Source organism: Myotis davidii, unplaced genomic scaffold, assembly GCF_000327345.1.
Source record: "Myotis davidii unplaced genomic scaffold, ASM32734v1 scaffold274, whole genome shotgun sequence".
Classification (NCBI taxonomy): domain Eukaryota; kingdom Metazoa; phylum Chordata; class Mammalia; order Chiroptera; family Vespertilionidae; genus Myotis; species Myotis davidii.
In genome coordinates this window covers 1,320,365-1,344,923 of record NW_006285613.1, presented here as the reverse complement: position 1 = coordinate 1,344,923, position 24,559 = coordinate 1,320,365, and the positions used below count along the sequence as shown (strand labels likewise).

The 24,559-nt window shown below is 38.8% G+C and overlaps 2 protein-coding genes across 2 annotated transcripts in view; one reads left to right on the top strand and one right to left on the bottom strand.

The window, feature by feature from the left end:
- The first annotated feature begins 1,713 nt into the window (after window positions 1–1,713).
- LOC102751572 (putative RNA polymerase II subunit B1 CTD phosphatase RPAP2) lies at window positions 1,714–4,411 on the top strand. The gene is given in 3 exon segments (XM_015559227.1): window positions 1,714–1,834; window positions 2,594–4,280; window positions 4,282–4,411. Coding segments are annotated over 3 exon segments (1,845 nt in total). The 5' UTR covers window positions 1,714–1,761; the 3' UTR covers window positions 4,367–4,411.
- Window positions 4,412–14,250: 9,839 nt separating this feature from the next.
- COMMD6 (COMM domain containing 6) overlaps window positions 14,251–24,559 on the bottom strand; it is a 12,632-nt gene continuing 2,323 nt past the window's right edge. Inside the window, exons 3-4 of the mRNA XM_006756364.2 lie at window positions 17,640–17,792; window positions 14,251–14,463 (exon numbers count right to left, since the gene is read on the bottom strand). Coding sequence (XP_006756427.1) covers window positions 14,413–14,463; window positions 17,640–17,792 — 204 coding nt within the window. The 3' untranslated portion in view covers window positions 14,251–14,412. The remainder of the gene's footprint in view (window positions 14,464–17,639; window positions 17,793–24,559) is intronic.

The window sequence follows — 24,559 nt, the reverse complement described above, 5'->3', positions numbered from 1 at the left end:
TGACCGGAATCGAACCCGGGACCCTTCAGTCCGCAGGCTGACGCTCTATCCACTGAGCCAAGCCGGTCTCGGCATCTAGGGAATTTTTAATCACTTCTCATCAAAATTTCAGAGGATGCACACAAACTTATGAATAATATATATAGCTTCATAGAAAACTTTGCCAAAGTAATTGATTACCTAGTAGTGAGACCTCTTAAGAGAAAATACTGAAAAAGGTAGCCTAGAAAATTTATTTTAAGCAAAAGGGTGAGTGGGGGATGGAAGAAACAAAAAATGGTGACTGAGGAGTTAAAAATACTCCAAGAAGCAGTGGGACTGCCTCTGATAGCTACCACAGTTTCTCATCACATTGCTCTAATATGTATGGAATACGTTATTTAGACCAGACAATATTTTTATAATTATGGCTAACTATAGAGAAGAATTATTAACCTGCTTTGTATTATTAAATTCAATATGTACCTTTGATTTCAACCAAACTCCTCTTTCAGTTAAGCATTGTGATATTTGTTTTAAAGTAATTCTCCCTTGTTCAGTAATCCATTGCTTTCACTAAAATAAAAGGTGGTGAGAGGAAGATCTTTGAAAAAGGAAATTTTGCCTGGCTAACATGGCTCGTGGTTGAGCATTGACCTGTGAACCAGGAGGTCACAGTTCAATTCCTGATCAGGGCATACGCCTGAGTTGCGGGCTTGATCCCCAGTGTTTGCATACAGGAGGCAACCAATCAATAATTCTCTTTCATCATTAATGTTTCTATATCTCTCTCCCTCTCCCTTCCTCTCTGAAATCAGTAAAAATATTTTTAAAAGAATTGTAGCCAGCCAGAACCGGTTTGGCTCAGTGGATAGAGCGTCGGCCTGTGGACTCGGGGGTCCCGGGTTCAATTCCAGTCAAGGGCATGTGCCTTGGTTGCGGGCACATCCCCAGTGGGGGGTGTGCAGAGGGCGGCTGGTCGATATTTCTCTCTCATCGATGTTTCTAGCTCTCTATCCCTCTCCCTACCTCTCTGTAAAAAATCAATAAAATATATTTTAAAAAAAAGAATTGTAGCCAGATGTCATGCAAAATTCTAGGAAAAAGAAGAATGGGTATCAGAATAAAATCTCCACAAGATGAAAAACACTTCAGAAAGACATGCCAACAAATCTAATATTTCAAAATAAGCTAACAGAAATTGAGAAAAGTATAGAAGCCATGAAAGAATAACATAAACCAACTTTAAAAAAAAAAAACTAAAAAAATAGCGAAACCAGTCTGCGGTCATAAATCGAGGAAGCAGCCAAGACCTTTGCTGAGTGTCTCTCTGCCACCTCTTCCTTCTGTCCCTTCAAACATCAGCTTGAGCCTATTATTCTCCTGGCTAACTTCACCTCGTCTGGCCTTTAGCATTGTGGACATGCAGTGGTAGATTAAGCACATGATGGCTTTCATTGAACAAGACGTCAATGAGAATGCAGAAGAAATAGAAGTCAAGGCAATGTGAAACGTTAGAAAGGTTATCTTGAGCCCCGCCCCGCGCTGTGTAGGGAGGCGGAGCCTCGGAGGGAGACACAGGGCGGAGCGCCTGACCACCCGCTCGCTCCTACGTCTTCCTCGCCTCCTCCGGCCGCGCAGCCGCTCTGGGCCCCGCCCCAGGCCCCGCCCACGAACCGGGACCGCCCACTGGTCCGCCCCAGCCCCGCCCCGCGCTGCGTAGGGAGGCGGGGCCTCGGAGGGAGACGCCGGGGCCGACCGGAGCGCCTGAAGACGCGCCCCATGGCCGAATCTGCCGGGGTGTCTCCGGCCGGCCGCAAGGCCCGGGCCCACCGCGCCTCTCGAAAGGCCGCAGGTAGGCTCCAGGGCCTCTGCCCACGTTGGACCCTGAGAGCCGACCCCTCCTGAGTGCGGACTGAGGCGGGAGGGGTGCCCCGAGAGGCTCCCCAGGGCAGGAGGCCGAGCGCGCCCACCGGCCTCGCGCCTCCTGGGGAAGACCTGTGGCCAGACCCCCAACTCCTTGCCCTGTGGCCGGACCCCCAGCTCCCTACCCTGGCGTTCTAGGCCCGGTGTCCCAGAAGGGGCAGTGCCCTGATGCCAGAAGCCAGTCCATCCTTGCTGCTCCCCTTCTTAGCGCTATGTGTTTTAACTAAGGTCACCTCTCCAGAGAAAGGTTGTTTCCCCAGGTGGGGATTTTTCCCTGGATTTAGGGAGGGAATAAAACCCCTTAACTAAGGGCCAGGTGGGTGATTAATCACTTTAACTACGAACAATAACCCTTACGCTACATAATCTTTACTTAGGATAATCTCCTTCAGTTATTTCCTTGTAGCTTCATAGAATAGAGGAGTAACCTTGGAATAGAGATAAGAGATGCCCTAACCTTTGGAATAGAATTGATAGGATTAAAATCAACTGGTATAAATACAGATGTAACAAGACAAAAAATAGAACTTGGCTGGAGATCCTGGCTAGAGAACCTGGCTAGGCTGCTGATCAACTGAACGCTGTCTCCGTGTCATTCCTTCTTCGCTGACTCCGTCCACACCTTTGGGAACCCCTGGACCTGCTGGGGCCGGACCCCAACAGATGGCACCCAAACAGGGACCCTTAGGTACTAAACAGACAAGTACCTTGAAACAGGAAGATGCTTCTTAAAAAAAAGCAGAACTAGAAGAGACTGTGAGAAAGAAGATTGAGTTTGAGAGAAAAGCTCTACATATTGTTGAACAGCTTTTAGAAGAGAATATTACAGAAGAATTCTTAATGGAGTGTGGGAAGTGTATCACACCTGCTCACTACAGCGATGTCGTGGATGAACATTCTATTATCAAGCTCTGTGGTTATCCCTTATGTCACAAGAAGCTTGGAATTGTACCAAAACAGAAATATAAAATTTCTACCAAAACCAATACAGTGTATGATATTACTGAAAGAAAGTGTTTTTGCAGCAATTTTTGTTATAAAGCATCTAAGTTTTTTGAAGCACAAATTCCTAAAACTCCAGTATGGGTTCAAGAAGAAGAAAGGCACCCTGATTTTCAGCTGCTACAGGAGGGACAAAGTGGCCATTCTGGAGAAGAAGTACAGTTATGCAGTAAGACCATTAAAACATCAGATGTTGACAATCCTGGCCATATTGAGAAGCAATATGAATCTAATTCTTCTAGCATGCTACTATCTTGCACTGCTGATAGTAGCAGTGATAATGAGCAAGACTTTATTTCCTCCATTCTACCAGGAAACAGACCAAATGCAATGGGTATAAGGCAACAGCTGCACATAAAAAGCATCATGAAAAAGAAAGCTCGTCAAAAATCTAACTTCAAGCAAAAAGACAAAGAACAGGCAGTAATAAGTATTACTGAGCAGTTAGGCAATTGCAGATTAGATAGTCAGGAGAAAGCTGCTACTTGTGAACTTCCTTTACAGAAGGTAAATACTCAGGTTTCTTTAAATAATCCTTCGAGAGAAAACTCAGATGCTTCAGAAATTCCTGAAAATAAATACAATAGTTCAGAAATAACTTTAGTAGGCATAAGTAAGAAAAGTGCTGAACATTTTAAGAGGAAATTTGTCAAATCAAATCAAGTTTCTAGGTCAGTTTCTAGTTCAGTGCAGGTGTGTCCTGAAGTTGCAAAGGCAAACTTACTTAAAGTTCTGAAGGAGATTTTGATTGAGTGGAAGACAGAAGAAACTTTGAGGTTTTTGTATGGCCAGAATTATGCTTCTGTGTGTCTAAAGCCCTCTTCAGTCCCTCTGGTGAAAGAAAAAGATCTTGATGAAGATGACATAAACTCTAACCCAGACAGTCATTCCCCCACCTTGCAGGACTCTCAGGACAGCTTGGATGAGTCTTTGCCTTTCAGGGCCTCAGATACAGCCATTAAACCACTGCCAAGTTATGAGAGCTTGAAAAAGGAAACTGAAACATTAAACCTAAGGATCAGAGAGTTTTATAGAGGACAGTATGTTTTAAATGAAGAAACCACCAAATCACAAGACTCAGAAGAGCATGATCCCACCTTCCCACTGATAGATTCAAGTTCTCAGAACCAGATTAGAAAACACATCGTACTCGAAAAATTGAGTATGGTATTGCCTGGACTTTTGGGGCCTCTTCAGATTACATTAGGAGATATTTACACACAACTTAAAAATCTTGTTCAAACTTTCAGATTAACAAATAGAAATATTATACACAAACCTGCAGAATGGACCTTAATTGCTATGGTGTTGCTGTCATTACTGACGTCGATTCTTGGCATTCAGAAGCATTCTCAGGAAAATATGGTGTTTACAGTTTCTAGCTACCCTGCTTGAAGAATTACATTTAAAGAATGAAGACCTTGAAAATTTAACCATCATATTTAGAACCGGCTGTTAAACAGAGTGGTGTACTTCATGAAGAATGAGTAGAAAATGAACTGTACACCATTTCTAGAATTCTGGCCACAATAATGGTCTGGTGATGACTGAGAGCTAGCTTTGTTCCAAGAAAACCTTTACCTTCTCAGATTTAAACCCCTTCCCTCCTAGCCCCTAACTATACAGAGTGACTTCCCAGGTAGAGGAGAACCATTATTCCAACAAGGATATACAAGTCCTTGCATCCCTTGCTATAAGACATAGGATTTTTATCTGAAATAAATGAATATTTAAGAAAAGAAAATTTTAAAAAAAAGGTTATCTTGTGATAACAGGAAGACTGAACGTTATAGAAAATTATGAAAAGAAATGTAGTCTATACAGCAGAAGGAAATTCGGATGTCCATCTTTTTTTAATTTACCTTTATTATTGAAAGTATTACAGCTGTCCCCCTTGTTTCCCCCATTGACCCCTTCCATTCCCCTCCCAAGCCCTCAGGCCTTCACTGCACTATTGTGTGTGTCCATGGGCTATACATTTATGCATATAAGTTCTTTGGTTAATGTCTTCCTGCCACCCCCACCCCTTCCTTCCGAGATCCGTGTCTTGCATGCTTCCATGTCTCTGGATCTATTTTTTCCAGACGTCTGTCTTGATGAACCAAGCAAGTTCATAAGTCCTGTGAGAGAGAACTCAGGGACATGGACAACAGTGAGCCAGAAATGACCTTATCACATACCTAAGTAAAGCAAATGAGACACTCAGCAAAGTGATTGAAGATACAACCAGGCACTGAATGCTGGAAGCATTGGTCCTCCAGGATTTGTACTAGTTGCTATTGTCCCTAATGACTAACTATTCTTGCAGGAATCAGGACCTCCTAGATAAAGCAAAGGTACAAAAGTGATCCCTATCATCAAAATTGACACCAAAAAAGATGCTGATGTCTAAATTGATCAGGAGGCCCACCTGTCTGAGTCAATAGCTGGCATGCTGAAGTCCATAATGGAGAGCACAAAGTGAGGTACAAATGCTACAGTTTTTTTATTTTTTAATAAAACATGGTAAATTACCAGGATTAAAAAAAATTTTATTATGGAAATTTTCACACACAAAAATACAGTGGCATAATGAACCCAAATATACATACCACCCAACTCCAACAATTATTCGTAAGTGGTTAATCTTTCACCTACACCCCCATCCACCAGCAAGCTCCCCAGCTGATTTGTACTCACCTTATAGTTTGAACAACACTATCTCAAAATCTTCTCTCTCAAGGGCATAATCAGTTTCATTCATTCAATAATCTTGACTCTTGGTGTACACTTGGGACAAGGTAGGCACCAACTCTATGATTGATGAATGAATGTCTATACCAGAAAGCAAGGGTTTTTCCAAACAGTCCCCCTCCCCCAGTGGGTGGAAGTTTTAGCAAGTGAAAAACACTCTCTTTCCTCATTCCTCAAACTAAGTAAACTGTGTATAGTGGGAAGGGGTGGGCATGCATTGGAAGGAGACAGTGAACAGAGCCTGCTTCTCTGAGATTCCCATTGGCCCTGCATTCCTTTGCAAACTCCTATGGGCTAGAATGCTCATTTCTGTCTGAATTCCTCAAACCTATTGCCTGAATCATCCCGGCTTAGAATCTGAAATCTCCCTGCATCTGCAGTTGTGTTCTTGATAATAAGAGTCCTTGAATATCACGTCTGAAATATTCCTTTGCCCTTTCCCTTAGTACAGAAACGTGAAACATAGTAAGGCATGTAAGTACTTTTCTTTAACAAATGTTCTTCATATGCTGAAATAATAACTAGCCAAAGATTAATAGCTACTTTCTCCTATAGCACTTGTAATTCAGAAGTGCATACATCAAGATCAAGTTAATCAAGCTATGCAATCCATCATCCTTAGTATGTCTGTGTGCTATAAAACGGTGGTTAAATCAACTGCTAGAATATCTCCCTATCAAATATAAGCCTGGTAAAGTCAGCACACCCTTTGGAGAATGACACGTGAAATAGTAAAATTCCATTTAAATGATGGCACACATAAGTTTCTTATTCAAACTTAAAAACTTCTACTTATTTTTTAATGTGTTTTTATTGATTTTAGAGATGAAGGGAGAGGGAGAGAGAAACACTGACTGCTGCCCTCCCATATGCACCCTGAGGGTCAAACCCACAACCTGGGTTTGTGCCCTGACCTGGAATCTAACCGGTAACCTTTCCATGCACAAGATGACACTCAGCAAACTGAGCCACCCCAGCCAAGGCCAAACTTAAGCGTTTAATACTTAAATTCTAAAATACTTGATCAGTGAATTCTTGATCAGTGTAGTAGAGTATATGGGCTAAATGTATACTAGCATCATTCATTCCATGATAATTAATAAAATATGAACGGTAATATCAATAGCACAAAAGCAGGTATACTGTTTCTTTAGGCAACATATAAGAAGCTTATAGCAAGTTACCTCCAGAATTTTTAGTTAAGTTTAATTATTCCTGTGCTGAAAAGAGTTAACATAGTAGTCCTGATTGCTTATACTTAAAAAGGCCTGCATGTATAAAAGGTTGGCCCCTGGCTGGCATATGGGAACTTGGATTCAGGTGGGTTCCCACCATTCACTGATATGCTTGGCTCTTTGTGTCTAAACTGTTTGTACAAACAATATAATTTATGCAAACTCTCACATTCCTTTTAGGAGACTGAAATTCGGGTATGTTCCATGCAAAGGGTGCCTATATGATCAACACCCAATAAAAACCCTGGGTGTTGAGTCTCTGATGAGCTTCTCGGTTTGGCAGCATTTTCCACAATTTGTCACAACTTGTTGCTTGAGGAATTAAGCACATCCTGTGACTCCACTGGAAGAGCAATCAGAAGCTTGCATCTGGATTACTCCAGATTTTACCCCAGATGCCTTTTCTCTTTGCTGTTTCTGCTTTGCATCCTTTCATGGTAATAAATCATACCCATGAGTATGACTACATGCTGAGAGTCTGGGAGTTATTCTAATGAATTACCAAAACTAAGGGTGATCTTGAGCACTCCAATCCCCAAATCTATTTTGAAAACGATCACTTAATTGGAGGGTTACAAATTTGCACCCTGTAAGAAATGGTTTATAAATGCATTGCTAATGAAAATTTGGGGATTCCCTAAGCATTTAAGTTAAAAAAGAAATATAACAGTTTATTGTAATTATAACTTATGATTTTGGTTACAGTGTTGTAACATAGCAATAGAACTCTCAAACCAGCACACAACTACCCCGCTGCAGACATTTCAAGTCTCCTTTGCAGTGGTGGCCACATGAATAGGTTCTGGCTAATGGGATGTGAGCAGAATGATGTGTGTAACACCCAGGTCATAGGTTTATATGGGAAAATATGCCCTTGCCATTCCCTTTCTCTCTTCAGCTGACTGATATGTAGACTTGGTGATAGAAATTGGAGCAGCCATGTTCTTCACCAGACAGAATCCATAAAGAATCCAGAGCCCTCGATGACTTCCAAAGGAGAGCCATCAAGTCAACTCTCTTACTTACCCCACCTCACTAGGAAGATACACCCACTTTCATGCATCCGTGATCCCACATGTATCATTTTGCCCTGTTTGTCAGCTGGTCAACAGTAAACTGAAGCCATAATAACATTAACCGAGTCCATGTCATCTTTCTCACCAATCCTAAAACATGGACCAGATTTTGTGGTCTGACCTATATCAACAACAGAACTTTTCCTTTCAGACCTCTAAGTGCCCTCACCTCCCCCAGTTTTATTGAGCTATAACTGACTTGTAACATTGTATTAGTTTAAGGTACAGCATAATGATTTGATATATGTATACATGGTGAAATGGTTGTCACAATAAGTTAACACCCATCACCTTGCACTGTCATAAATTGTTTTTCTTGTGATGAGAACTTATAAGATTTACTCTCTTAGCAACTTTCAAATAGATAATACAATATTGTTAATTATAGTCACCATGCTGTACATCAGACTCCTAAAATTTTAATAATCTCAGAATCTAAAATACAGAGCATACCTAGCATCCAGATCTTGCTTTCTAACATCATTGTCCAATAAAAAGAACCAGGGCTACTGGGAGAAATGGCTGACTCTAGAACCAGGACAGAAAATATACAAATGAGCTTGGAATATCTTGTAGTGTCAAGTGACAGAAAGTAGGGAAGTCCTCAATAAAAAAAAGGGGGGGGCAATGTTAAAGGGGCACAGGAGTCAAATAAAAGAGCTCCCAAAGGTCAAAATTGGAATGATTTGAGCAACAAGAGGATTTAATTATAATCCCAAGTATAAAATAAATATCCATGAGTTTATACTGATATAATTAGTAATTGTGGAAGAGAAATACCTCATATAATAATTACAATTAAAATATGTAGCTACTGCCCTGGCTGGTGTGGCTCCATTGATTGAGCATCATTCCATGCACCAAGAGGTCGCAGGTTCGATTCTTGGTCAGGGCATATGCCCAAGTTGTGCGATATATATATTTTCAAAGAAGGGGCACATAACTCAGCACTCCTTAAGTATGGCTGCAGATAGACACTCCCTTCGAAAGAGTAAAGTATGGGAAAAGGGGGGAGAAATGAACTCTATAGTGGAGAAATCTAACACCATCTCAGCAAGGTAATCTAGGTCAACATCAAGTCATAAATCATATTGCTAGGATACACCCTTGATATGTGAAGAAAATGGAACTTTCTCTCTGCGACTTCCTCCCAAATATCTACCACTCCAGTACAAAAAAAAACATCAAATCCCAATTGAGGCACATCCTACAATATACCTGACTAATACTCCCAAAACTGTCAGGTCAGCAAAAGCAAGGAAAGTCTTAGGAATGGTCTGTCACATGACTACTAAATGTAACATGATATCCTGGATGGGATCCTGAAACAGGATATTAGGGAATACTAAAGAAACCTAATGTATCACTATTGGCTTGTCAGTTATAACAACTATACCATGTAAGATGTAAGATGTTAAACGGGAAACAGTGTGAAGTATGAAGGAACTCTATAGTATCTTCTCATTTTTTCTATACATCTAAAACTTCTAAAAAATTTTATTTTTTAAAATCTAAATCATAAAATAATCTTTACAAATTATTATAAAAGGTTGTTCTGCTTAAGCACTTTTAAAAACAAGCCACCAGTATGTTGGAAGTTTCAGTCCCTTTATTTATTTTTTTTATTAAGGTATCACATATGTGTCCTTATCCCATTCCCCTCCCCCGACCCCTCCCCCACTCATGCCCTCACCCCCTTGATGTCTGTGTCCATTGATTAGGCTTAGATGCATACATACAAGTCCTTTGGTTGATCTCTCCCCCTTACCCCCACCCTCCCCTACATTCCCCGAGGTTTGATGGTCCCTTTAAGTAAATATGACTGTTTTGCCTTCTTTCCACATAAATCTGATTCTTATGTTAACCTGTCTTGGTAGCAGAATATATTAAAATACTTGTGTTATGTTTGATAAGCATAGGGGCAATCTATTCCTTTTGTAACAAAAAGCTCATTAATACATTTTCCAAGTTGAAAATTAGCTTTTTCCAAAAGTTTATATTTAAATCAAGTGTTTGAAACTTGAAACACATTTTCCCACAGAAATGTTATTACAGTGGTTAATTCCCAGGCCTGCCCAGTGAAGCTCATTAAATTCATTATAAGCATAAAGACATTTGCAATGAAAATAGTATACAATTATAAAAAAAAGCTTGTCTTTTAAATTCAAAAAATAAATTTAGAAGTACAACTTAAATTTATTCAGATTAATTCCATCACCGGAAGTGTTTGAGCCAGGAGCTCACTTTGGGCCTCTGCATATAACCTTAAATACTGTAAATGTGGAAAGAGAGGAGATTGGAAGGCATTGACTGGGATGGGTGGTAGATAGAGACCCTATGCACAGTCTGGGAAGGCAAGTATGTTGTTTTCACTCAGACTGGGTGGGGGGTGGGAGGGTTGCTCCTGTGATTTCTGGGTATACAATGAAACTTGTGCTCAACAGGATGGAAAAAGAAATAGAAAGGGGACGTGACTCCTCAGTCTTAGAATCAGTAATGTGCTACTACCCAGAGGGTGGGTGACAGGATACGTCTGGTGGCAGTTGGTAAGCCCGAATGAGCAGCTAGCTACCTCGTCAAGCTAGTGGGACCTCAGTCCCCAGGTGGGCAGCAGCAGACCTTGGACTTGAGCTCCTCACAGCAGTGTACTACCTAGCAGAGGACAAAGAAAGAACGCAGGCTTACATAGGAGATCTGCAGGCCAGCTGACGGGAAGTGAAAAGGACATCCATTTCCAACATGGAGGATCAGAAGAGGAAACAGGAAAGCAGCAGAAATGAAGTTTCTCAGAGGCGTGCCAACCAAAATGTTAGACCCAGCTGGAGCCACCATTTCTAAAGCACAGAAGGCCTACATTTGATGTGTTTCAGGTTTGTCTATCCTGGTTTGAGGAGGCACTTTATAAATCATTTTGTTTTATAAACACCACACTTTGTTAAATTAAAAGAAATAAGAAAACATTATATCACGAAAAAACTATGAGCTTTTCAAAAGCAACTTAAAAACAAGTATTTTTTTAAAAAAATAATTTATTTCCAAGTATTTTTTTAAAACCATCGCACAGCCCTGGCCGGTGTGGCTCAGTTGGTTGGGCATCATCTCAGGCACTGAAAAGTTGCCTGTTCGATTCCCAGTCAAGGCACATGCCCAGGCTGTGAACTTGCTTCCTGGTAGGGGGCGTGCAGGAGGAAGCTGATCAATGCTCTGCTCTCATATCGATGTCTCTCTCTCTCTAAAAATCTATTTTAAAAAAATCTTAAAACCATAACATTTTTTAGAATACATCATGGACTTAAAACAAGAAAAAATGTTTTAACAGTTCTTCCTTTCCTTCTCTAGATACCATCTCCACCAGGGCTTCTAACCCGGTAGCCTTCTTTCCAGGCCTTTCTTAATTTTCCATTCAGTGTTCAAATGTATGGATGCATTTTTTAAAATATATTTTTATCTATTTCAGAGAGGAAAGGAGAGGGGGAGATAGAAACATCAATGATGAGAGAGAATCATTGATCGGCTGCCTCCTGCACGCCCCACACTGGGGATCAAGCCCACAACCCAGGCAAGTGCCCTCACGGGGAATCGAACCATCACCTCATGGGTCATAGGTCGATGCTCAACCACTGATCCATACCAGCTGGGCTGTATGGATGTATTTTTACAAAATTTTATATGCCACAGTAATATGTACAATATTGATAATATCCCAGAGGCAAACCTTAGCAGCTATATCACATTCCATAGCATAGATATGCCAAATTTACTTAACCATTTCCTTACTGACAGGTATTCTTGGCTGCTTCCTTTACTTTTTGCACTGGAAATACTACAATAAAAATCTTCATACATATATTGTGTGTTATCCAAAAAACTCACCAGCTGACAATAAAAGTTTGTTTCTTGCTCACACTACTGTCCGCTGCAAGTCAGGGTGTTCTTGCAGTTTGCCTCCAGTGGTGCTTCCAAATGATATATATTCCTGGACTGTGAAATTTCTATGTGAAGTGTGTGTGTGTGTGTGTGTGTGTGTGTGTGTGTGTGTGTAATCACTTTGCAAAAAGACCACAAGTCCTAGTTCTGCCAGCAGAGTCGAAATACTCAGCACCATTCTTCTTTCTAAATCTACCCTTTATAGGCACTAAAAACCTGGAAATTCAGTTGGCTAAATTTGTGTCAGCAGGGCCCTGGCTTAACTTCCACATAATGAGAGGCCCGCACTGACAGATGGCAGAATAACACGTGGTACAGGGACTTCCAGGTGATGAGCTGCGTTGTGCCGATTGCTGGCAGTGGCCTTCCCTGAAATTTCTGCACTTCCGGACTTTCTAAAGCCAGCCATCTCTCCTGCCTTGTTTCCTCAGTCTTTCTGACGGTTTAGTGAAAGTCTAATTTCTTGTTAAATTCTCTTCCTACTTGAAATATTTAAAGCACTAACTTATATATCAACCCAGTGTTTGTCTTTTGTCTTTGTATATGGCCCATTATTTTTCTACAAATAAATGTTTAATTTTTATTTTCAAATACATTTGCTTTACATTATAGTTATGGGTTTCTATCTTCCCAAGCCTCGCTTAACATAAATATTCTCTAAGACTTCTAATTTTTATCTTTTCTATTTAATTCATTAATCTGGAATTTATTTTTGCAAATATTGTAACTGCTGGTATCATTTATTAAATAATCACATTTTCCCACTTAGCTGAAATACCATCCTTGTCCAAAATGTGTTGATCTATTTGTAGGCCACCTAGTCTATTCCAGTGATCTATTTGCCCATTCCTAAGCAATGCCATGTGTTGATTGCTGTGACTTCATATAGAATACTTTAACAATTGGTTTATCAATTCAACAAAGATCATGTAAAATGTTAACTTTACTAACAGGTTAACTCAGTTGTAAACAGAACTCAGAATAAAACTTAACTATCTCTGGGCATGTATTTGAACTTTCTATAAAAATTAATAACAGAAATAATTGAATACTTAGCTAATCTAAGGAAACAATGGTCAATCCTAAACTGATTGCAAATGTTTGAGAGCAAACTCATTCTTCTCACTGATTGCTTTTACAGTAATTGAACATTGTGTTACTGAATTTATAAAGTAACTGGAGACCCAGCGGACAAAATCGCACAAGACCCAGACCCGGCGTGCTGTGGGACCCAGAGTCAAGTCCCTCCTGGTGATCAGTCTTTGGTCATTACAGTGTTATGATCACTGGGTTTTTATTATATAGATGTCATCCTTCTCAATGTTTTCAATCATTCAGTTATTTATTTTTTATTGATATGTAATTCACATACCACTGAGTTCACCCTTTAAAGTGTTCAATTTGTTGTTGTCACAACTAGCTAGTTAATATTAATAATAGGAAAAGGACAGGAGGCCAGACATTATAAGCATGGTCATCTGGGCAGCTTCACCTTCCCCGGGGAATCACAGGTCCATTCCCTGAAGATCACTGGGGGAAGGGACCGAAGAAAGGGGGACATGGGCACATGTGCAGTGAAGTCAGGGTGATGTAGGGATGAAGCTTGACTGTCATTCTAGCCCAGTGGTCGGCAAACTCATTAGTCAACAGAGCCAAATATCAACAGTACAACGATTGAAATTTCTTTTGAGAGCCAAATTTTTTAAACTTAAACTATATAGGTAGGTACATTGTTACTAACTTAATTAGGGTACTCCTAAGGCTTAGGAAGAGCCACACTCAAGGGGCCAAAGAGCCGCATGTGGCTCGCAAGCCGCAGTTTGCCGATCACGGGTCTAGCCTGAAAAAAAAAGATAATTTGGCTAGGAGGAAGGAGCCATTGCAAGCACACAAAATCTTGGAAGGATAAAATCCTCAGAGTTCCCTCTCTCTTGTGCTCCTTATTCCCTCTCTGTCTCTTGCTCCATGACCTGCACTCGCCTGTGCACACACCTATTTCCCCTCCATAGCCACAGGGCTCAGGGCAGTGCAGACCCCACACACAATGGAGTGCAGCTGGGAACACGAGCTAAGCTAGCCAGATGCTGGACTGGACTGTGTTTTCATATAGACTAGAAACTCTGGGCAGTGGCCTTAACCCTGGCTCTGCTGAAGATATGACTGGACTTTTTCCATGGTGGATGGGACCTTGGAGGAGAACCCCCTAAATTTTACTTCATCAATAAAGTTTTCCATGAAACCCCATCCTCCTGAGGGGGCCTCACGAAATTATTTTCCCCACGGCACCCCAAGAACTCCACTTCTGCTGATAACAAATTCAGTGGCTTTTAGTACATTCACATCTATAAGTGCACTGATCACCTCTTACCTAATTCCTGTTTGTCTAATTTTTTTATTATTAAAAAAATGGAAAAACAAAAGTACAATTTTCTTTCAATAAAAAAGTCATCTGATCCTCATACAGTTATAGTGCAGAACGTGAAGTCCATGATTTTAGAACGACGGTAGCAATTTACCAACCAAGTAATCAGTTTTCACACAGTTTCAATAATTGCAGCAATTTCCTTGAACTGTCTGTAGAAATTCTGGAAAGGAGAAAAATAATGTTAATTTTGCTTTCAGAGGTAATAATATCTGACCACCAGAGACTATATAACATTAAGATTATATTTGAATGTGATATTCTGAACTATTATTGAAGGTTACTCTGAGAAAAAAAAGAGGCACAATTTGGTACTATAAGCAAAAGTATTGCAGAGTTGGATAACTAGCACATAACTAAACTTTTCAAAAAGCATACAAGAAAGTTCTTTTGAGATCACACCAGAAAGGTTTATTAACTAGCCAGCACTGTCTTAGACACTGAAGATTAAAATAACAAAAAATGACAGGTTGGTTCCCAGGCCTCAAATCACTTTACATCTAGTGAAAGACTGCATTTCAGGGTGATAGGGGCTGTTTTGTTTCAGATACAGATTCAATTGCAATATGAGAGACCCAACATTGACAATGGCTTAAATGGTAGAAGCTTATTTTTCTTTCATTTAAAAATAAATTCGTGCCCTCTCGCAGTCCGAGACCCCTCAGGGGAGATCGCACCTAAGCTGGCAGTTGGACATCCCTCTCGCAGTCCAGGGTTCTTGCAGTCCAGGGCTTCTCACTCCCTACAGCCCGCACGCAGTGGAAGCAAGAGAGGCTCCTGCCACTGCTGCTGCACTTGCCAGCGGTGCACCTGGCTTCTGGCTGATCAGCACTCCCCCTGTGGGAGCACACTGACCACCAGGAAGCAACTCCTGAGTTGAGCGTCTGCCCCCTGGTGGTCAGTGCACATCATAGCAACCAGTCGTCCTGATTGTTCCACCATAATGGTCGCTTAGGCCTTTATTATGTAGACTAGAGGCCCAGTGCACAGAATTCGTTCACCGGTAGGGTCCCTAGGCCTGGCCAGTGATCAGGGCCAATTTGCAGGACCATTAGGGGACCCCCGCAACTGCCAGTTGGGGCCTGCTGGCTGGAGGCAGTTCCTGCGTTGAGTGTCTGCCCCCTGGTGGTCAGTGTTCATCATAGTGACCTGTCATTCCACCGTTAGGTTGATTTGCATATTAGGGTTTTATATAGGAAAACTTCAGTTGGCTGGGCCCAGTCTCTGTACCGATAGGTTGCCTGTTCAATTCCCAGTCAGGGTACATGCCTTGGTTGTGGGCCTGGATCCTGGTAGGAAGGTTTGTGCAGGAGGCAGCAGATTGATATTTCACACTCATGTCAATGTTTCTCTCTCTCTCTTTCATTCCCTTTCCCTTCTCTCTGTAAAAGTCAAGGTCAAAATTTCAGCTACAAAAAAATATATAAATTGAAAGCTCAAAGAATGTTGCCAAGGTTTCAGTCCTGTAATTTGACTAACGGGCTCTGTTTTCCTCATTAGATGTTAAGCCATGTAAAAACTAACTTTAAAAGAGTTGCCCCATTTGTGTGTGTTTTTCCTATGAGAAAAAAATAATTCTGCAGGTGGAATCAGAGCACATAAAGGCTACACAGAAAAATAAGAATTAGACCAAGATCCTGAATTATAAAAAGAACTGAAATCTATATTCTCTTTTGAAATTGAAGGGGTTCTTATATTCAGTTGAAGGCTACTCATAAATCACAATATACTATATTTATTTCCTTTTTAATGAAGTCCTAATTCCTTTAAGATATTAATTAGCATTATTAATGCTGAATCTGTGACTATTCTTTTTCGTTTTAAAGCAGAGATGTCAGTTTTAAAAGAAAGAAATCAAAAGGAGGAAAAAAACCTTAAAATGTAATTTGTAAAATAGAGCTACCATATGATCCAGCAACCCCACTTCTGTTCCAAAGGAAATAAAATCACTATCTCAAAGACATATCTGCACTCCTATGTTCATTGCAGCTTTATTCACCATAACCAAGGTATAGAAGCAACCTAAGTGTGTGCTGACAGATGAAGGGATAAAGAAAATGTGATATATAAAAACATATACAATATAAAAATATTTATACATATGATATATAAATACATATGCATACATTCACAACAGGATACTATTCACCCTTAGAAAGAAGGAAATCCTGCTATTTTGACAACAAGAATGAACCTACAAGCCAGAAGACACAGAAAGACAAATATCGCCTGCTCTCATTTATATATGCAATCTAAAAAAGTGGAACTCATAGTAACAGAGAGTAGACTGGTTACCAGGACTGGGGAGTGGGGAAAATGTGGAAATGTTTGTCAAATTACAAACTTTCAGTTATAAGATGAGTAAGTTTTAGAGACATAATGTACATCATGGTGACTACAGTTAATAATAATGTGTTATATGCTTGAAATTTGCCAGGAGAGCAGATCTCAAGTGTTCTCACCATACAGACACACATTAAGTGAGGTGACATAGTTTAATTAGCTTGATTGTGGTAATCATTTCATAATGTGCGTATAACCAAAATATCGCCTTGTACACCTTAGATATATACGACTTTTATTTGTCAATTATACCTTAATAAATCTGAGGGGGAAAAGTAAAAGAAAAACTCAAAAGTGGCCTATGAGAGGTTTTTCTTAGGAGTTCTAACTGCTGTGAAGATTCTTATTTGTTCACTCAGCTTGAAATAAAAAAAACAAAAACAAAACCCTAAGACCAGTTAAAGTAGTTAATGACAACACATTTCCCTGTATGTACATTTAAAAAAAATGTAATTTCTCATCTACCCTCTTTTTTCTTCCTTCCTTATAGAAAACAGGTAGAATGCTAATATGACTAACAGGACTCCAAATATAAACAATTCAGGTACTCAAATCTCTAGCTAACAGAACTAATCATCAAGTATTAGTGTTCTGATCTGCTTTTTATAAACATTATTAGTCAGAAGATTCAAGGTTAACACTATTAAAAATAAGATTCATTTAGCTCATCATTCTCAAATATTAAACTTAAAAAGAATAAAACAGTTAAAAGCAAAGTAAATATCCTGCCAGAGAAAATGAAAATTTTCTAAATATATTACAGAAGACTACTGTGAAAGTGATCAAATGTTACAGTATACAAATTCAGCATATTATATTGAAAACAACTTATCAAATTCCCAGAGAAAACAAATTCAGATCTTGTATACTAATAAATAGAAAGCAATTGTAAATAAAAACAATTAATATCCCCCCCCCTTAAGAAAGATTTTATACATAATGTTAAGCAGCAACGACAGAACAATGAGCTACAATTGACTGAATTAAATCACAAACCTGAAACTGTGGAATTGTCATTTCAAAAGACTTGGTCTTTACTTGGCCTGAATGATCTGCCACTTTTAGCATCACTGCAACATAAGGATACTTAAGTGATCTGCAACTGTCTGAGCTCACAGCCATACCCAGTTTCCACTGAAAATCTACAAGCTGTAATGAAACAGTACAAAACAATACATTGGTAATAATATTGCTCTGAATTCAGATATTTATTTAATTTTACTGCTCTCACATTCAACTTTTGTCAATCATAGTTAAAGAAAATATCTTTATCCTAATATCCTAACTACCACCAAATGAAAATGGAGAGGCAATAAGGGATATAGACAGAGTTAGAAAACAATGCTGTGCCATAGTCAGTTTGGCTCAGTGGATAGAGCCTCCGCCTGCGGACTAAAGGGTCCCAGGTTTAATTCCTGCCAAGGGCACATGTCTGGATTGCGGGCTAGATCCCCCCCACCCCGAGTAGTGGGCGTGCAGGAGGCAGCCAATCAGTGATTCTCTCTCATCACTGATGTGTCTATCTCTCTCCCTCTCTGAAATAAAAATAAAAACTAATTACAATAAAATCATAATTACAAAAGGAAAAACAAAAAAATCTCCACAGGTGTGTATTGAAAGTAGAAGGAAGATGTGGCAGTACTAGTTTTCCTTTAATTTTGCTTCTGCATTTAAGGGGCCTCCAAATGCTCTGGTGACTCTTACCTCTTTTCTATTATATATGCCTTCCCCCATTCCATAACCTAAAAATCCTAAAATGGAGAATGAGTTATATACCCTTTTCCTATTTGACTGAGGCACACATGGGAACCATTCCAGTTTCTTTCCTCACCATGGTCCTCGACCTGAAACCTTGCATTAGCATAAATACTGGGTGATAGGTGGTTTTAGATTTCATCACCATTGTTTATGGACACCTGCCAGGTGATGTGCTATGCAATTTAAATGTTTAAATGCCTTACTGAATCATCATAATATTCTAGGCTATTATTTCCATTTAGCAGATGACACACAACTGAATTTTTAGATAGCCTGGATAATGTGCACAAGGTCACATATTTCTAGAACCAGAACTTGGACCAAAGTTTGTTTGACTCCAAAGATTACATGCTTATTGACTACTGGCTGCCTCAGTACTTTTTAGCTAATTCCTGTCAATGATTGTTCAGTGTTGCTATGGCATAAAACAAAGTTGGATAAATGCAGCTCTTAATAATGACTCTAAAATATATGACCCTGGCTCAACCAGTGCGGCTCAGTGGTTGAGCATTGACCTATGAACCAGGTCATGGTTCAATTCCCGGTCAGGGCACATGCCCGGGTTTCTGGCTCAATAATGATTCTCTCTCATCATTGATGTTTCTCTCTCTCTCCCTCGCCTTTCCTCTCTGAAATCAATAAAAATATGTTAAAAATTAAAAGTAAATAAATAAAATATAAGGCCATGAGTGGATGAATTAGCAGGCACTCACAAAAAAAATACTTGTCTACTGACAGATACCTTTTGCTACCAAATTAATGCTTACTGTGTAAAAGCTTTGCTTGTTAATAAATTTCTTTTTAAAAGGTGGGATTGGTGTAAGAACCAAAATTTCCTTAACTGGCTTTGGACCAATCAGCTACAGCATTAAGGTCAGGCTGGTGTTCATAAAAGGTTAATGTATTTAATAAGTAAAAAGATTGTATAGGTACATTTTAAATAAAAGCATCCCACACAAAAATAGAAAAAGGATAGTAGGTATATAACAAAAGAATTACCAATGAATAAACATTAAAGGGAAACAGGGAAATGCAATTTTAAACCACAATGAAATACCACTACACACGTACCAAAATGGCAAAATTTTAAGTCTGACAATTCTAACTATTAGGAAACAAGATGTATCATACGCTGTTGATGGGATTCTAAATTGGGCCAATCTTTTGAAAAAAATGGCTTTACCTAGGAAAGCTGAAATTATGCACGCCCTGTGATCCAGAGATTCAACTACGAATACAACCTAGAAAAACCTGTGCATGTGTACACAGGATATCAGAATGTTTCTGGTAGCTTTATTCATTATAGCCCTAAATTATAAATAACTCAAATGTACATCAGTATTAGAATGGACAATGAAATGCAGCGATGAAAATTAATGAACTTCAGCTACACTTAACACCAAAAATGCTGAAACGAGTAAAATTATGTGATGAATTCACTTAACTTGAGAAACAGGAAATATAATACTTTAGGAATGCAAAACTAGATGGCAAAACTATGAGAAGCGACAATATGATTATCACAAAAGGACCAGAAGGAAGGAAGAGGTTTGATTGCCAAGGGCCATGTGGTTAGACTTCCAGGACTGGTAATGCTCCATTTCTTGAGTTTAGATTGTAGTAACACAGATACTCAAATTTAAATTACTCTTTTTTTAATAACTTTATGAGATGAAGGTTAACTAAATTTATTGTGGTGATCATTTCACAATATCTGTATGTGGAGTCATTATGTGGTGTACCTTAAACTTATATACAGTGCTCTATGTCAATTATATCTCAATAAAACTGGAAAAATGAAAATAATTCATTAACCTGTCTATGTTTTGTATATATGTTATTTTGCACATATAGCAGAGTGGGATATAAGTCAGTAAGTTCCTGGTTGAAAAGAGAAAGTTATTGTAGGCCTGGGTGATCAAGAGAAAACGCTATAGAAGGGATAACTTTAAACTCAGTTTGAAGAATAAAAAGAACTGAAGTTGAGAGGAAAATGTGCCTTATTTATATATTCCATAAATACACGCCTACCAAAGAATAAGTGCCTAATAAATATTAAGCTGAACCAACCAGAGATAAAAAGAAAAATAAATCTGGTTAAGGAAGAACATATTCACCTGTCTTAAACTGGAAGGCTTTTATAAGGAAGTTTGGAAAATAAAGCCAAGAAAGGTAATCAAAAGGCCACTAATTCTTTACAAATTATATGAGTTTTCAGAGGTTTCCAAAATACTCTCAGATACTCTATCTTATTATGGAAAACAATCTTTCATATAAGTCATTTAAACTTTTCCTGTAGGCAATAGGGACTAACAGAGAATGACATAAAATAGTGTATTGATTAAAAAATATTAATCTGGTGGCAGCAAAATACAATAATCCAAGTATAAAGTTTTAAATGCCTGAACGAAGGTGGTGACAGGTAGGATTGAGCTGAACCTCTGAAGAATGAATCACTAGGTACTGATGACTATCTACACTGTTATGGGAGTATCAAAGAAAAACAACTATAAAAATGTGAGCCCAGATGACTGGGAGAATTCTGATATCATGTATCAACCAGGACTTTATATATTTTAGGTACAAAGGTATTACCAAGAAGTGAGAAGGAACATCTAAATAAACATGTTTAATAAGTGGCTAAAAATCCAAGAACACTATTCAAGGGGGTTCATGATTAGAGACAGATATTTTTATATCAGTTCAATGGTAATGTCCAAAAATATAACTGGATCCATTTTAAACTTATTCATCCTATACAACTCCTTGGTGAAAGAAGTTCCATTTTTTATTGTCCACAGTACAATAGTAGAGTAAAACACTGCTTATGTGACTCTCAAAGTCTGAAATAAAACTCTGAATCATCTCAAGCAGAAAAGCAATTAAGGAACACAATGGTGGAATCCGCTGACCATTACAATGGTGAAACTGGCAGGTGAGAAAATGAGGAGAGCTGCCATTCAGACACTTATTGTGCCAAGTTAGTATTCATGGGTTAAAGAAAGCTGGGGTTAGGTTTATGGGATGAGAATCTCCCAAATTCTAAACTGAACACTTAAATGAAAATAAAACACAAACCTTCTAAAAAGTGTAGTTTAGCCTTAAATAAAAATTAAGTGCATAGGATACTTTTTTAAAAAAAAATCAAAACAGAGCACACATCACTAAAAATGAAGTAATGTAGCCTTAAAATTCTTATAGAATGAAGAAAATAATTTACAAAGAAAAAAGTTAGTAGGGGAAAAAAACATCTTGAAGTAAAACGAATACACAGAAGAAAAATAATCAGAAAGCAAATGTAGAGTAAAAAGTAAAACTGATGAAGATAAAATTGCTAAAGACCATTTCGGTTTAAATTTCATTTTTATTTTTCAAAACACAACCCAGGAGAAAATTAGAAAAATAATCATTCACAACTCCATCCTGAAAACTATTTTTTTATTCCTGTGCCCTCATTTCAAGTTTTTATCTGTAATTTTTATAGCTAGAGTCACAAAATAGACATTTTTATGTTCTCTTCCTTTTAAATCGATGTTTTCAAATGGAAAGAATGTTAAGTGTTCTGCACACATTAATCTCTCTCAAAAGTGCTATGAGGAAATGACTGATTAAACAACTCATCCAAGGACACAAAACTAGCAGAGCTGGTATTCTAAACCAAATTTGCCTGATTCCATACTCCACACACTTTTTATTATACCTGCTGCAACATGATTACTATTTGGAATTAAACTAAGTTCTAGTAGGTCAAGAAAGTAGATTGGGACAAGAATGTTTAGCATCTTCTACATGGTAAACCTGAGCTGTCCAACAGTAGCCACTAGCCAAATGTGACTATTTAAATAAATTAAAAATAGAATAAAAAATTCAGTTCCTCAGTTGCACTAGCTATATATTAAGTGCTCAACTGTCACATGAGGCTAGTGCTACCACAACGGACAGTGCCAATATAGAACATTTCCATCATTACAAAAAGTTCTATTGGACAGTACTGTGATAGACTTGTATGAACATATATGTGGAAACTGATTAAGGCATGAGTGATTAGCAATTTCTACTTGAGAATTCATATTGGCTCTAGCTCAAGTAAACATCTGCTAAGTCACCAGCTTCCCTTATCTTGTTTAATGGCACCTTTCTCCATACTTTGCTTTATTTTCCTAATAGCACTTATCATCATCTGAAATTATCATGTTTATTTATTTATCAACTGTCTCCCAAAGGAAATGCAACCTTCAAGAGAGCAGGAGCATTATCAACCTAGTTTAGTACTGAATCTACTGAATAATATCTGGTACAAAGTGAATGTTCTAATAAATATTTATTGAGTGAATATGTTTAGAACCTCTGTTAGTCTCCAAAGATAGCTTCTAAAAATTGGAATATGTACATGATGCTCCTCACATCAACAAATGGAGCTTAGCCGGCCAGTGTGGCTCCGTGGTTGAGCCATCGACCCATGAACCAAGAGGTTATCAGTTCAATTATGGATCAGGCTCAATTCCCATTAGGGGGCATGCAGGAGACAGCCCATCAATGATTCTTTCTCATCACTGATCTTCCTATTTCTCTCTCCCTCTCCCTTCCTCTCTGAAATCAATAAAAACATGTTCTTTTTTTTTTACAAAAAAAAAAGAGCTTATTTTCCCTCTGCAAGAACCCGAGCTGTCCCAGCAGAATATGGCAGCAGAGACTTTCTGGAATCCTCAAGCATGGGCCTTAGGAGAATCGGAAGTGTCTGCCTCCTTCTTCGTGGAACCCTGGCTCTTGGGACTCTGCCTTTTGGAACCCAGCCACCATGATGTGGACAGCCATGTGAAGGAGAACCAAGTCACTCCCATTACCAGCTCTAGCTGAGCTCTCAGCCAAGGTCATCACTGAGCCATGTGAATGAGTCCTCTTGACTTCCGGCCCAATTAGGCTCCTAGATGACTAAAGCTGTAGCTGAAACGATAGGGAGTAGAAACTACAACTCAGCTAAACCCAGTTAACCCACAGAGTCCTAAGAAATAATAGTTGTTTCAATTAACTAAGTTTTGGGTAGTTTGTTGTGCAGCAATAGATAACTAAAATAGAGCAACTGGCAGAAAATAACTTTATCAATAAGCTTATTATGATCTATGATTTACCAAAAATGTATTCTCATAACTATATAACCTGAACTACATTAGTTTATAGAAATTTTAGCAAATACAAATAATCAAAAAATATTGCAGGTAACCAGTTACCTCTTAGATGTTAACACACCCAGTAAAAATAATACAAAAAAAAAATCTTTCCCATTAAACACATTCACTACTAGTGCCCCAGCAACGCCAAACATATCATCTTTCCTTAAAAAATGTTTTTCATCCTCATTTCATTTCTACTGATGGCCCCTACTTTCCTTGTGACTCACATTTGAACTGTAGTCAACTTTGATTTTTCTCTCCCCTTTACTCAAAACATGTATGAATTGCTAGGTACCCAAGATTTCATTTCAGTCAATGCCACTGACATTTATTCCCGTCTTCCCAACCTCACTGTTACAAACCTACTTAAAGCTCATTTTTAAAATCTTGCCTTGAATTTCATGAAGCCTCCGAATTAGTTTCTTCTTTATAGTTTTTCTCGGCTCCAATCCAGAGTACAGACTCCAAACAGTGCTTATAGATTAACAAATTCTAATACAACTGGTCCAAACCTGCAAAGTCTGCTGCCCCAAGAGCTAGTTACCAACCATTTACCTAGCACTAAAGTCATGTCATGGAAATTTTGAAGAGCTTTCCCACTTGTACTCACACTGCATCCCTTCTTTACAGCAACTTTCAACCTTTACAGCTTTCTTCATGCTGTTCATGCCTCTTGGCATTCAACTCTCAAACATCTTAAAATTCAAAACTCCTCTCATATGCTACCCATTCTGTGAAGTCTTTCCTGGTTGACTCAGCCTTCCTATGAATGTTCTGTGTCACTTCTTTTACCCTAGCACTTAGAACATGTTGCTGTGTATACCAGTCATCTGTGGACATGTTTCTCTCCCCCATTCACTGTACTATAAATGCCTTGAGGGCAGCTGGGACATCCAACACAATACACAGAACAAAAACAGTCACACATTTATGAAGCACCCACCATATACACTGTACAAAATCTAAGTCATTATTTCTTATATATCG